This window comes from Alligator sinensis, unplaced genomic scaffold (assembly GCF_000455745.1).
Source record: "Alligator sinensis unplaced genomic scaffold, ASM45574v1 scaffold74_2, whole genome shotgun sequence".
NCBI classification, from domain to species: domain Eukaryota; kingdom Metazoa; phylum Chordata; order Crocodylia; family Alligatoridae; genus Alligator; species Alligator sinensis.
Genome location: NW_005841931.1, coordinates 970362 through 986333, shown reverse-complemented (window position 1 = coordinate 986333; position 15972 = coordinate 970362). Strand labels below are relative to the sequence as shown.

The window sequence follows — 15972 nt, the reverse complement described above, 5'->3', positions numbered from 1 at the left end:
CAAGTGAACTTTGCACCGTGATAAACTAAAGAGCTGTGTCCTTCATATTTTCTCCCTTAAATTTTACTATGTTCTGTTATTTTAGCAGGACTTTTAATATTGTTGTTGCTAACTGTGGGCTAGAAATTCTGGAGGGACATTCTATTATCAGCCCAGTTCTTACAAACAGGAAATATCTATTAAATGAGGTTTAAAACAGGTCCAGTGGGAGCTCTCTGAGGAGTCATGTCCTCCTTTTAAGCATGAAAAAAATAACCTTCGGCCTCCCCTAATTTTAATTAATACTGTGCTTTACCCATCCCAATATACTTGTCCAATATAATATTAGATCCTCAATCTATTCATCCAACTCCTTAATTATTTTAACATTTAGCCTGTCTTGTCCTTGAAACTTGTATACTATATATTTTGTTTAATAATTGTCTGGCATGTCTATTTCATTTTAGCTCCCCGCTTTCCTCTCTTGGTTTCTGAATCTGGTTCCCAAGATGTCAGCCTCCATTTACTAATTACTCTGTGGTCACTGTTTCCCACCTTTTTAAGCACTTCTAGGTGTTAATGAACAGAGACAAAGAAATATAAGCAAAGAAATAATTGGTTCCAGATAAGTTTGGAAAATATGTGGAGAATCAATTATAGGGAAAAAGAAGGATGAAGGAACTGAAGGGGAGAGAATTCTCAAACCATCAGCAACAAGAAAAGAATGGAAGACCAGAAAAAAGGCAAGTGTGTAATGAAAAAGTAGGCTAGGAAAACAGATATTCTAATATTATAAAAGCCTTAGTCTGTCTGTCTGTCCATAATGCTTTATTTGTACTCTGATTGGCTGACAAACAGCCAATCAGTGTGCGAATATAGCGTTCGGACAGGAGGTGGCAGTGTGCCACCATGATGGCGGGGACACAGGGGATGGAGTGGTGTGGGGGACGAGGCCAGCACAGCTCACCCCCCACGCCTGCCCTGCTCCCTGGAGGCAGCAGCAACAGAGCAGATGGAACAGAGGAGTCAAGGCCCCCCCTTCTTCCTTTGAGGTGGCAGCGGTGGCACAGGAAGGGAGCCACAGGGGGGGTGGGGTGAGGCCACCAGTGCTGCCCTCGGCCTGCCCCCTCCTCACATCTGTCATCGCCACCTGCAGAGCTGACGCAGGCGGACGCAGCAGCAGCGGGGTGAGGTACGGGCCCGATATGAGGTGGGGGAGGAACAGGCATGCCGTAGTGGCGGTGGGGGGAAAAGTGGGCCTGGGCCTGATGCGGTGGGGGAGGAGCAGGCCTGACTCAGCAGTGTGGGGGGAAAGCAGCGGGCCTGGCCCGATGCAGCACATCTCCTCCTTCCCCACATTGGCCTGGGCCCGCTACTCCCTGGTTCTGCGGCGGGCCAGCTTCTCCCAGCCTTGGACCTGGTTTCTCCCACATCCCCTGCATTGGGGATGGGCCTGCTCCTTCCCTCTCCCAGCGGGAAAGGGGGAGAGGGCATGGGGTTCTGTCCCCGCCCACTCCCACCTGCCATTCTTGACAGGCATTTGATGGTATAAATATAAATGAGAGTTTTCCAGTATAAATATAAAATAAGAGTTTTCCAGTCTTCTTAAAATATTTGTAGAAGACCAGAACCCCTCTTGCTCCATTTGAACCACTGCACACATTTTTGCATATTTTTCAGGTTTTTTTTGGAGGCTTCCTTCTATTTCTACTTTGTTTCAACCCAGGAGGAATTGGAAGAGGATCTCAGGTGAATATCTATTGTGGCAGAATTTTGTGCTGGGATCTTGTAGAGGTGACAGCGTGGTCTGGAGCCAGGGCAGAGCTGCCTGTACGTGTCTGCCTGGGGTGTGTGGGCAGCAGATCGTAGTCCTGCCCTAGCTCCAGACCATGCTGTCACTGCTGCAAGATCCCAGCCCCGGAGCAGCACCCCACCCAGCCATGTGCCCTGCCAGTGTTGCTGGGGCTGGTCTCCATGGAAACCCTGGCCTCACACTGTCACGGCCCTGCTGTTGCTGGGGTCTCCATGGAAACCGGCCACAGCAATGCAGTCAGAGGCTGCTGGGAAATGGAGTCCAGCTGCCAGCTGGATCTGCCATTTTGTCTACCCCTGTTATAGATTGACATACAGGCACCAGAGCTTGGCTTTGGTTTTACATTGGAATATTTTAATTCTTCATTTTCTGTGAGGAAATCAATAGAAACTTCTCTGTGTCTACTGGGAAATGCATAGCTATTGTCCATTAATTTAAGGCAATTGGTAGTGTTGCCAGTAAATGAAGCTATCTGACAGTTTTGTATTACACTATAAGCCTCCGTTTTCAGTTGCTTATAACTTTTTTCAAGCTTCAGCCGTTTGGAGTGGGATTTTCCATTGTGTTCAACTGAGGCGGAATCTTCCTGGGAAAATATGAGATAAAACAACTTAAGTGTTTGTGAGAATAATGTTAGGGAAAATACATGGATTACTACGATTAAAAAAAAAATCTTAAAACCACATCATTCAGAAGTTATGGGACCTCTGTGCTGTGGACCAGGGAGCTGAAATTTTGCAAGTGAGGGTTGTTCTGGTGTCGGGGTGCACAGTATTTGCCTCAATTAAAAGTTTCCTAACTTTGGCCAAGTTATAAGTCTCTTGACAATCTCAGTCTAAACATGGTCAGTAGAAACTCCTTAAGAGTTTAGTAGAAAAACTATTTGAAGATTTTTTCCTGAGTTGTGTGGACAGGAGAGTGGGGTTGGGATTTAGATGGCAGTAAGGGAAAGGCAGAGACATAGAAGGATCTAGGACCAGAACTAGAACTGCCCTCTCCATATCTGGCACTGCCTATTCTGTGTCTACATTCTGCTGCTGTCAGTAAAAAGCTGTGAAATTCACTAGCAAAGTGTGCACCTTACATCTGATCTAACGAGCGGTCCTCTGTAGCCACCAGCTGCTAAAACTTAATTAGTAGAGATCGGTGCTGTTTTCACATTTGGAATTTCTGTTTTAATTGTTTAAAATAGGAAACTGCATTTAAAAAACTCAGTCAAAAGAATGTTAAAGGTCATAAAATCAGGAATTCGGAACTTGGAAATACTTGAATTTAGGAAACCCGTGCAATCATGATTTGTGTATTATGACAGTCTTAAAGTACATGTTCACAATTTTAGACAGGATTTTTGCCTCCCAGAGTGATCAGGCTGGGCCTGCTCTGGGGATGAGTCAGGCCTGGGCAGCAAAGGGCACTATTGCCTACAGGAGTCTTGCTTAATTTCTTGCAGGAGTTGGAAGGTTTGAAGATTGCAAAAAGAGAATCTTTTCAGTCTCATGATTAAAGCCCTGAAGAACTGGATTCTACCTTTGCATCTGCCAGAGTTCCTGTGTGATACTGGACAAATCTCTTGAACCAGCATTTTCTCAGGTGGTCACTAATTGTGTGTTCCTTATTTCTTAGAAACCAGAGGGCTGCTCTAGCACCTTCCCTTCCTTTGTACAGTGTTGAGCTGAGGGGGGGGGGGGGGGGGGGGTGTGACCAGGCCCTGGCAGGACCTCTCATTAGGGAGGCCTGACTGCACTGTCCCAGGCTTTTCCCCGCTGGCTGCTCAAGGGGTGGGAGTGTTGTCAGACCCCAGCCCCCTGCTAGCACTCTGAGGCAAGGGTGTGTGTGCAGTGCATGCCTCTGTTGATGATATGGAGTTTTTCAATCTCCCTCCCTGCTTCTTTATACTGGTTGAAGCAAACTGACAGGCAAGAAAGCCAGCAGAGGGCTGATAAGTGTTTATCACCCCATCAGCAAACCAATAGTCTCTCTCCATTAGTTCAAATTCTTCTTAAACAGCTTACCAGCTGACCTGTTAATTAGCTCCAAAAAGTCCTAAGTGGTCACTGTTCTGTCTGCGTGTCCCAGTCAAATTTGAGAGAGACACACATAGACTCTTCTTAGCATTAGCTAGCATACCACATGCCTACAGTCCATGGGGCTGGGATCCGTGCTGTGGGAGATAGGAGGGAGCAGGGATTCCTGCTTAAGCAGTGAGCGGGTATGGGGAGGGCAGTGGGAAGCCAGGCAGACCCTGCTGTGCTTGCAGTCTCTGCCGGAGCTGCAGCCAGGGAGCAGAGGGGAAGGGCCAGCCCTGCTGTAGAACAGAAAGTCCCGCCCAGCCCAGAGAGCATGCCAGGATGCTGAAGGAGTCTGGTTTATCTTAAACCATCAAGGGGTCTGGGACAGACATTGCATAAACCGGTTTGACCTAAATCAGTTAAGTCTGGTATTACATTCAGCCAGGTTTATCTCAAACTGGTTTCAGCCATTTTCAAACTGGTTTATGTGCACTGAACATCTGTTCTGTTACAGGTTTAAACCAGTTTCTGATCACTTAACCCAGTTTATGTGTAATGTCTGTTCCTAGCCTATATGACAGTGTAGCGTGTGCTGTTTTATCTTGTGTTTAGAAAGAAATAGCCGATTCCTTTGTGCTTGTTTGTTTATGTTACGGAAAAGGATATTGATATTATGATTTCTAAGACCTTACAATTCTAAACTTATTGAGGTTGCCACTGGTTTATTCCTCTTAAGATAACGGTTCCTTAAAAAATTTAAAGAATGTTTTATAGGCTGTTGTTTTTCACAGCAGTATGTTGGCAAAGTTAGTGGAGCTGTTTGAAAAGATTGATTATTCCTGGCCTTCCACTAAGCAAAAAGGGCAACATTAGCCTAAGCAAGTTTTTGAAGTACTAGCACCTTACAGTTTCATATTTTAAAATATTACAGCTTTACAGAATATTTCAAATAAGAGGATTTCTCTTTAAAATTAGCTTAATCCTCACCTAGAGGTTCCTGCAATACTTGGTGGCCTTACTTTAGCTTAGAAGTAAGCATTGTCAGAAGCAAATTCAGAGCTAGACAGATTAGGCAGAGGACAAGATTTCTTTTATAAACAGGGAAACAGATAAGGTAAATATGAAGAGTGGTTTGAAAAGGTTTTCAAAATGAACATGTGCTATATGAATAAAATCTACTAGGAGACTGTTTTATCTGGAAAAAAAATGGAGGCCAATAGAAGCAGGTTGAGCAGATAAAATATTTAAGCATTTGTAAGACCAAAGCCCTAGCATGCTGACTAAAGCTAACTAAAATAATCAGAAGTCAGAAATGTAAGGTTAAGTGTTAAATTGTGCTTTCTTCTGTGTATTCATTAAAATGTTGTCTTTATCTCATTTTAAGTAGTTAGTAAAATCTTTAGAGTCATAAAATACACACATCTAAACTAAATAGAAAATAATATATATTTTAATGTCTTCCACAAAATTACATTCAATAACAAAATATAATCTTCAGTCTAATTTAACTGATACATTTCAATAAGATTTACAAAACAAGCTCAATGTTAAGGAAACCGGATCAGTAGCTTGTGTTACAAATCTTTTAAAATTAAAAAGATTACAACGTGACAGAATCACAACTTGTCTTCTTTGATTCAACCCCTTCCCTTCAGAAACTCCAAGGACTTGTTTATGTAGGAAAATTTATGTATAACATTCTTGCCCATTTTAATTACCTTACTACCTGAATGAAGACTGGCTCTCTTTTAACAAGAATGTCCATTATCTAAAGGTTTCCAGGCAATGCTGAAGAGACTAATACTGGTTCAGTTTCCAGCATTCCAAGATATTTTGGGTGTTGGTCAAACCTTATCTGAACGCCTTTGGTTTGTAAAACAGGACAGAAAATCTTGTAAGAACTGGCTTTCTTGTCAGATTTCTGGTACTTTCTCATTTTGATTAAACCAAAATAACTGCTCAGAAATTTGTATCACAGCACTTTTGTTCCCAGCTGGAACCAGGAAGCGCAGAGAGGTATGAAAGGAAAATATACAAACAATGGAGTAGGGGGAAATTATCCAAACTTTCAAAAGCTTTTAAAAGGTGTTTTTATTTTATCTGAACTGAGATTTTTTTCCTGAATTTTATTTTATCCATTCCTAGGTCAAACTGAAAATATTATTTCCTTTTTAATAAGTAAAGAATGAATTAACTCTAGTGGGAGGATTTATACACGATTATGGGATAACAACTATGTATACAGACTAAATGTTTTGCTTGTTTTTTTTTACCTTCACTCTTATTGGATGATAAGCTTGTATAGAAATCTACACATCAAATTTAAGTGAATAACATTGCATAGGATGTAACTGAAGGCAGACTATGGTCAGTCACACACACACACATACACATAGGAATTATTTTGCACTGCAATGAAGTTCAGCTTAGTTTCAGGGTGGCTGTTTTTCAAAAATGATTTTTAAGTTGAACTTTAGTGTTGGCAAGAAGCTAACTTTAGGTGGACTTAAGCCAACAAGAAACACTAAAGCAGTATCTTCAGAAAGGGGATCAAAGCTTTGTCTTTACCATCAGTAAAAATAAAAATACCATCGGCAGGTCTTGTGATTAACATACCATAAAGAGAAGTGGCAACTGCATGTATTGACAATAGCACTGGAAACTAATTTGACAGATTTTTATATTGCACAAAAATTGAGCTTCTAGCCAAAAGCAGAATGAAACTGTTTGCACAAGCTGAAGAAACTGGCAAAGACAACTGTAATTTACAATTGTTCATATGTATTTTATAAGCTTATATAAATGTTACAGTTCCCAAGGTACGGTACTCTGTTAACGATCAGCATAGAAGTCAAATATCTGTACAACCAAGAAGTAAGCTAAACAGAAATAAAGAGCTGATCCAAGGACATTTCCAGCCATGGTTTCACCTGATCCTCCATAGAGGCAACCATTGTTTTTATTAAGGTGGTCCAATGAACAGCTGAGAAGGTCAGAAATAAACAGTTTGATTTCCAATGAAGTCCTCTAAGTCTACGCTTACGAAGGAAACTGGCAAAAATACATGTAAGAAATGGATGGTTATACCCCTCAATGAGTATTTTTCATAGATTGAAGCAAATGAAAAAAACAACAAAAACCAAAACTGATATCCCATATCACAATGACTTAGCTATGTGATAATGTGTACCAGGTTAGCAAATAAAAAGATTTGTGGGATATCAGCCCTTCACAGTTAAATAGGTTTACAAAAGCAAACTTTCATCTGTCACCTTTCTTTCCTCTTAACTTAAAGACATGTAGATATAAATGTTAGCTCATTTGGAATCATTTGAAAATGCCTGTTATATATTGACATTTGACAGATTAGACTAAGAAAACATCAAAAGCTCCTCCCATCTCCTTGTATCTTGGATGCAGACAGTTTGTTCAAGACTTCTTTGAACCAGCTGATGAATTGATGCTTTTTATTACTGCAAGTTTATTGAAATACTCTAGTATTTTAATCTGACTTATGTCCATGCAAATGCAAATTAAATTAGTAAGTGTGTAACAGTCTGAAGTTTGATTAAGAAACACAAATGATTTTGTTCTGCAAAGCAGCTCACAAGAAATATACTGAACACATACTGGCTACTCATTTTAGATTATTTTCTAAGTATGTATTTCATAGAGAGAAAAAAAATGTACTAAAAGCCTTGAACTGGGCAATACCCTTCCAGATTCTGGGATAATCCAGAAAAAACAAGGGAAAATTGAGGGGGGAAAATTCTGGCTTCCAATTTATATAGGTAAATTTACAAAGTACGATATAATTTCTTTCCCAGCAGTATAGAATCTGAGCAGCCTTTTGAGCAACCCAAGACTTCAGACTGTACCAACAATCAAAGCAAATTGGACTGTGTGCGTGGACTGGTGTTAGATATTGCCACCCAGAACTACGGGGGTGATATAAATGTTCTTGTAATATACAAGTAAAATAATAAAAATAGGATTCGTCGTGGCATTGTTTCAAGGACAGCACTTTTATAGTGCCCATTGCTATAGGAATAATTAGGATGCATAGGTAAGTAATCTGGATATGCTGCAGAACATGTTCTCATCCATCAGCCCACCCCATCCCCATACAACTCTTTAACTAGATGACTGAGGGCAGAGAGAACCTGTGCCATTGTGGTCTGCAGTAGTCAGGAGCGAAGCAAATGCTGCATCTTGAAATGTGCTCTAATTTGCCTATTCTGCAGCTTAAGTATGTGCCACTGAATTCACAGTTGGATAGCCTTTCAGTTCTCTTCCACAGTGCCCAGGACTTGTATGTACTAGCCCTTCTACTTGCTAACCTCCCACTATCCTCCAATACACTGGAAGCTACAAAGATGCAACTGGACACCTGAGCACCCTGGGCAGCAGTGCCACATGGGACAGTTCAGCTGCTGCTATTTTTACACCCCTCCCTTCTAAGTCCCCAGTCACCCCTGCTTTGTTATGCTATTAAGAAGCTAATTTATGACTTACATCCATCTGGTCACTGTTGTCCAGGACCTATTCCATTGTTGGTACAATTTAGTCCAGCTGACCTAAACAGAAGGTGCTCCCTCCCCACTGCTGTTAGGAGGAGCATGTAGAGGTTCTGGTTAACCTTTGCTATGAGGACTGCAGGGCCTCTGATTTTGGAATAAGCACGAGAAAAATGCATTTATGTGGAAAACAGTTCAAAGAGCCTGATAGAGATGGGGATGAGGCAGCCTGCCTTTCAACACAAATTAAGTGACTCGAATCCATTCACTGTCAATCAAATGGGAAGGACAAGTTTGGCAATTCTTTGTCTACCTGCTCCCACTCTGAAGACTTTTATTGGGTGTTTGTTATTTTTGCCCAAGACAGAACCCAAACTCCTGTGTAACCGTATCATGAACAAGGAGGCATGCTTTGCAAAGCAGAGGCCAAGGGGACGGAGGAAGCATCAGAGAGCCTGGTATTCAGGAACAGAATACAGTGCAGCAAGCCTAATTCAGGTCCCCTGGGTGGATGGGCTAGGTGACAGTCTGGGGATATATTCTTTTGATTGGTGTAGGGTGGGCTATGGACAACCAGTAGAGGAAGAAGGACCCAGAGCTTGGCAGTAAGCATTTACCATCTCTAGTATTACCATATTTACCCAACTTCAAATTTAAGATGACCCCCACCCCATAATTAGATTCTATATATGGAAAATTTTAAATTTCTTTATAGTTTTCTATGAATAGAACCTAATTATAGGAGAGATCTTACATTCGTGTCACCCTTCCCCCCACTGCAATGGGGAAAGTGACAGCAAGGAGGCAAGCAGTGGCAGGGGGCAGGTGGCCTGACCCCTGCCCCTTACTGCTTGCCCTCCACCACTTTCACCTACCGCTGCCTGCCCCCATGTGCTTGTATGTGCTGGCTGATTAGTCTCAATCAGGGCTCTGTCTGTCTCAGGGCACGCCCCCACCTGACCACAGAGTAGCAGTTGCAGCAGTGGCAGCTCCAGCCCTTACCCCAGGTGGAGGAGGGGTGAGGGGGAAAGGAGGAAGGGGGTAAGCAGAGGCTACAGATCTGAGTTGGGGTCAGAGCCAGAGTCAGAGCATTTGCCTGTTTCTCCCCACCCTGTACTAAAATCCAAGAACAGGGGCTTTTTCCTCTTTGTTGAATGGAGATAAAAAAAACGACAAACCCTATCTTGGATTTGAGTAAGTATGGTACAGGGGAAATACTGCATAATGGAGGACTTCTTGGGTTATGAGCAACACGGTTATTGTCCTGGAGGATATTACATGCAGGGGATTGAATTTAGTTTTTGCTGAGATTAAAAGCCATGACACTTCTCAGCCCTTCCACCTCCACATCAGAGATGGTTGCTAAGGACTAACAAAAATTTAACCAAGCAACTAGCAATCCATGTTTGCTAAGGACACAGCTTATTGTTAGAGGACAGAGTCCAGATTATAGACCTGGCAAGCATGAGTGCATATATCAGCAAAGACCAGTCTTTGTAACCATCACCACCAATGCACTAGTTTAGACTTTTAGGGCACTTACACACACATGGAGAGCCTGCTCTGACACACTAGAAATCCAGTATGTCAGAGTATGTAAATTGATGCACTCTGGCAGCCTTGCGTGTCATGTTCATCAGCAGCGCAGCATTCTTCTGCCTTGAGAAAATGGCAGCAGTGCGCTTTGAGCTAAAACCCATTCGATGGGCTTTAGTTCAAAGCACACCTCCACCATTTGCTGAGCGTGGAGGCGCACTGTGCCGCTGATACACGTGGCATGCGGGCGCTTTTAATTATAAATCCTAGTGGCTGTAGTAGGTCCAAAAGCTATCCAGTTTCCTTGCTCCCATCATCCACAGGCTCAATGACAAGAAATGCACATTTGGAACAGATTTCTGATTTGTTGCCATGTCAGAAACAGAGAAACTTGCTAGAGTTGCAAACATGCTGTTTCTCAAGGCAAAAAAAAATGCTGTGTGCCAGATGTCCCTCTACACATGCACCACTAGTAAAAGCATTCCATCTGCTGATGTGTGTCCATCCACATTAGAAGGAATCTATTTTTTGCTTGGGATTGACAGGTCTGATTCTGTTCCTGAAACTACAAAAAGCCTGAAGACTTCATTAGAGGATAGTCAGTTAACCTTCGGCAGAAGCAAGTCTACCAAGCTATTCTTGGGGGTAAGGAAAGTTAAAGAGTTGTGTAAGTGACAGTTCCCAATCTAAGTTAGAAACATAATAGTTAAGTTTTTGTAGCTGTTTTCTTTTTATGGCAATGAGTCAACGAAGAAATAATCAGAATTTTACTGCATTACAAAATGGTGATGACACACGGACATATGACTTCCCTGTTTAAAAGAGGGCAATTTAAACTTAATTGAAAGCACATGTGAAAATTCATACAGTTTAAAATGACTGACTGGTCTGCAGCTATATCAATAGAATTTGTAAGAAAGGCTCTTCTTTTACTGATAAATATAAAAAATGAAACAATTCTTGAAACAGTGCATTGTAAGCTATAGTGTTTTAAAATTTGCTCATAATAGCTTGTTACATGAGAAAACTGCGTACTGTAAAACTCATTCTTGTTTGCCCAACCATTGACATCAAGTAGAAGAGAGGTTATGATTCTTTTTTTTTTTTAAAGCTACAACCCATAAGACCAGAAAAGCCCTAAGGATGTCCATTGCATTAGTTGCTATTGAAATGAGAAAACAGCTGAGACAAGTATTCAAGGCTCAGCAACTATCAATACAATGTAGGAAGTATGCTGTACATAGAATGTAGATACCCAAATACAATGAAGACAGATGTGGTATAAGAATATGAATGGAGCAGGACTTAATAAAGGAAAAGATATATATAAAGCAGAATTAAAGAGACAAAAAAAACCCCAAAGCCCCCAAACAGCTCTCTACATTTTGGATGCCTTTGAATAGGGGAGAATCACACGATGATCACTCAAAATAAAAAACTGCTAAACCTTTCTGAACAAGATTAACAAAACTCCAGTTCTTACAGAAAATGACACCGTCTGATTTGGAGAAAAACAAATTTCAGACAGTGGTGGGAATAATAAATTATTTTTTGACAAATTTCATGGTCATGTTTCTTGTAAATTCTGGTGGGAGATTAAAACATTAACCTCTCAAGAAAGAAATAAAGATTGGGAAGGAATAATGAATTTTTAAAAGATGCCTTTTAGCTAGCTTTTTGCTGTCTTGATACTGGCATGGTTGTGTACCAGTTTGCCTGGTACATAATTGTGTACCAGGCAAACTTAAGGTTGCTCTAAATTATGGTCCTGACTATAACTTCAGCAATCACCAACTGCCATAATGGTCAGAGAAGAAAATAACCCTCTCTGAGCTGCGGTTAAGTCCCCTTATCTTTGTCAACACCCTATATGTTGCTAGTAAGGATGAACAATAACACAGGAGCTGCTATAGCAAATTTACCTACCTTATTGTGGAGTGAACCACTCAATGTCTGAAAGCTTGAAAGCCAGTTTGCACTACTGGAGCTATCTAAGGGGACAGAAAGCCTGTCTCTACTGCTCAACTTCCCCCTCTGGCTTTTTCTTCATTTCTGGACACTGGGTTAGAGCAGTGGTTCTCAACCTATTTGCCACAGTGGGCCACACTTGCAGCTCTCAATGTGTTGTGTGGGCTGCACCCACACAACTTACTTCCTGAGTATCCATTTAAAAATGTTGTTTTGTATCTGTTATCTGACAGTAATGCAGTACAAATCAATATTCTGTAATACCTCTCATTTCTACACTGTCAAATGTCTTTGTGGCCCGTAGGTTGAGAACCACTGGGTTAGAGGGTCAAGAAAAGCATACTTCTAGAAAGCAGACACGTCATGCCCCTCCCCTTCTTGTAGGCTGGGTAAAGACAACTGTATATCAAAAGGATATTTCTCAGGCTATTTGTTATACTTCATGTGAAGTTCATGACAACATAAAAAGATTAGTTTAAAATAATTTAAAATCCAAATCAGATGGGTCTACTAGTTACTAATATAGAGTCAAATGCTAAAAAATTATTTCCTTCTCCACCCCCTTAATATTGTGAAAATAAGTCAATTTTCCTGATTTCTCATAGGTAGTAGCTTCCAGATATGGCAAAAGTTAAACATGATTACTCAGATTATTAATATAATAAACCAGTTCAGTATTATCAGTAACAGGTACATTCAGCAAATGTGCTCACTATAGCAAACTGATAGCTTAAGAATAACATTTTCTGACAGTAGATAAAAAACAAACATTCTCCTTTTTAGTAAGGCGATGTCCATGGAAGCTTGCTGTTACCAGTGGACAGAAGCGGTTGGTTGGTTGCAGAGGCTGCATTGACAGCATCAGAAACATCTGCTAATACAGCTCAGATCTTCATAAGGCATAGATTAATCTAGCAATAAGCCCCATATTTAGACAAAACTGTCACTTGAACATGGTCTCATGGAGACTGTATAAAAAACCTCTTACATCTCAACAAATGTATTGTGAAAAATACACACATTTGATTTCAAAGGAAAAAACATACCAATACTGAAGACATGGGGCCAATTCTATACCACCCATCAGGTGCATGAGTGAATTTAGGTGCCTAAGTGTGTTTATGTTACATTCTCCTTCAGTCTCCAAAAAACAGTTAATGCAAAAGGTGGGTTGGTCTTCCTCCTCGTTGCTATTTTGTGACTCAAGCTTAAGAGTATGACTGTGGGCATGTCTACATGTTCATTAATGCGCTTTAGATACTGTGCATTTAGTTTAGTACTTCCTTAATAAAATATTAACTAAATACGCAGTACCTAGAATTAATGCACAGTAGCACTGGCACATGGTTTAGCAATGCTTACTGCGCATTAGTCTAATAACCTTGCGCAGTACACTATTAGTACGTTTTTTGCTGTAACGCACTACTATGCAGTGTTATTAGGCTAATGCCTAGTAAGAATCTCATTTAGACGCGCCCACTGTGTTACAAATGTTAGCTGCATTAACAGATTTTTCGGGGTAGAACAAAATTGTACCACAGCATCTAAGTCCACTAAGACATCCAATAGGTAGAAGAGAATCTGGTCCCTGAGCTATGCTTTACAAAAACTTGTTATATGTAATCTATACAAAAGCAAAGGGATTTAAATTGTTTTGTCTGCATATTTTGGTTACTTTGTTTTTACAGTTTCTCAACAAATATACGTGAGTGACTAGATTTCTTTGTATTTTACTACAGAAAGACAGTATTTGGAAAGTTTAACAATCACAATAGATTTTTATTTACATTTCTGTTATCCAAAAGAAAATCTTATGATCTCCTCCAACTGCGCATAATGGAAGAGTTCTGTGCCAGGTCAGACCAGATCCTACAGCTGCTGAGCCAATGAGAATGGGCTAAAAAAAAAGAGAAAGCATATCATACACATTTTTTATTCCAGACTGTATGTGTGACTGTAAGTTCAACAGATGTACAAAAATCTGAAATTCTAATTAAACCACCCAAACCAAATACCATATTTATTCGAATACAAGATGAGTTCCCCGCAATCAACATGGGGAAAAAAGGTCTTCATCTTACATTCCCAAACAAGAAAACTTTATTAAATACATTATCATTAAACTGCTGCCAAAAGCAGCATGTTCTCAGTGATGGAAACCGAGTCTGAAGTTGATTAAATGCAGCCAACACTGTGCATGTTTATAAAACACATGACCCACATAAGGCAGACGTACTGACAGGAAAATTTTTTTTTGGTGTGGACCTTAAAAAATGGGTGGGTGTTCCCTCCAGAGGGAACTGGCACTGTGCCTGGAGATACTGCAATACTAGGCTGGCACTCAGAAGGCCAGAGCCAGCCCTGATACCCTGCATATGGTATAAAAAATGCTTGCATTTGTTCTTAGCCACAAGGGCCGAGATGCTGATAGTGTAACCTATCACAAGGATAGGTTAGTGCAGCCCACCTGAATAAGATACGGTAGTGCCCATTGCACTTGGCCTCTTTCAGAGCTGATTCTTTTACAAGTCATGGTGAGCCACTACACATTGAATACATTTCAACTTCCTCTTTATGCGCACAGCTGAGCTGAGCCTTTCTTCCCATTTCCAATGAGCCTTTTTTTTTTAACCAGCCTTAAATGTCTGACAAATACCATCAAATGGAGCCCCAAGCAGCTTACCCAGAATCCCTTTGTCACTCCCTCTCTCAGCCTGTCACGTATGATTAGTGTGGCTCCACCCTCTATGAAATGGAGTTGGAACAGGCTGCCTCATGCCTCATCTGCATCTAAATTTTTGGAGCATCCCAGGACCCGTGACAAGAACACCTGGTTCCAGTCATGAGCAGGGGCTAATTAGCACATGGATCCTTTGTAGGGGGTATCTGGAGTACATATACATGCTGAGCAGTGCTGAGCTGTGGGGTCATCATGGCTTGAAATGCTGCTGTCTTTGGTAGGGCCCAGGCCAATGACCTACATGGTAAATCGTGAACCTTTTGGCTTTGGACTGATGTTATGCACAGTTTATACTATATACCAGTATATATAGAAATGCTGCTTATGTTTATGGAGTACCTGTCCTAAAAGTTGCAGCAGTTTCAAAAGAGGTAAACTGCATCAATTCTGGATGAACTAAAGTCTATGGGTACCTGTAGTAATCGCCCTATATGCAAGTTACTACAGGCAGTCCTCGACTTACAACCTTTTGAGTTACAATAAATGGCACTTATGACCTTTATAAATATACACCCTGTTTTGAGGTTCCAACATGGATTTTGAATTTATGACGCTTGACACAGCTGCCTCCAGCTGGTAAGACCCTTGTGGTGGGGGGGAGGGAAGGGGCGTGGGGGGCCAGATCAACACCCCCAAAGTGAGGAAGGGATTGGGGCTGGGGCAAAAGCTGCCCACCCAGGGAGTGGGGGCACAGAGAGGGGGTTGGAGAGGGGGTGGGGCAGCTCCCACCAGTGTACGCTGCCAGTCTGGCAGCGGCTTGTCTGGCGGCTCTGGTTGCTGCTCCAGCTGCTGCTCTGGGAGGGCATGGGGGGGGGGGGCATGCCCCCGGATCTGTTTGGGGCAGACAGGACCAGAGCTGCGCTGGGCTGTAATCCACGTGGGCAGCAAAAGGCGCTGGGAGTGGGGGCTATGCCCTCCTGCCTCTCGCCCAACTGGGGCGGGGTGGAGCCGCTGCGCTGCCTCCAGACAAGCGGTGCACAGTGGCAAGAGCCGCCTTGGCCTCCCCTTGCCTCCTGGATGAGCAACGGCTTTGTCCCATGCCCCCCCATTCTGCCCTGCCTAAGCCTCCCTTTGTCCTGTGAGCCCCCACCCCTGCCTTGGCTGAATGAACGGCGGCAGGGCATGTATGGGGAATTTTAGGGTGGCTGCAGCCCTGCCATAGCCCCCGCTTCCCTGCCCACCCTGATCTGGGGGCACATGCCACCCCCATGCCCTGACGCTGCTTGTCCACCTGGGATGGGGGTGGGGGGGAGGGCGCGCAGGATGAAGCCGCTGCTCGTCTAGGGGGTGCGGGGTGGCCAGGGTGGGTCGTGCTGGTTCATGCCACCTGTCTGGAGGTAGCACAGCAGCTCTGCCCCATCCTGGCTGGGTGAGCAGCAGAAGGGCATAGCTTCCGCTCCCAGGGCCTTC

At 42.4% G+C, this 15972-nt stretch overlaps 1 protein-coding gene across 3 annotated transcripts in view; it reads right to left on the bottom strand.

The window, feature by feature from the left end:
• Window positions 1-5262: 5262 nt before the first annotated feature.
• The window catches only part of NUP37 (nucleoporin 37), a 48382-nt gene continuing 37672 nt past the window's right edge, over window positions 5263-15972 (bottom strand). For all 3 annotated transcript variants that reach the window (XM_006019512.3, XM_025198923.1, XM_006019511.3), the window contains exon 10: window positions 5263-13719. In XM_006019512.3, the coding sequence (XP_006019574.1) occupies window positions 13606-13719 (114 nt within the window). In that variant the 3' untranslated portion in view covers window positions 5263-13605. The remainder of the gene's footprint in view (window positions 13720-15972) is intronic.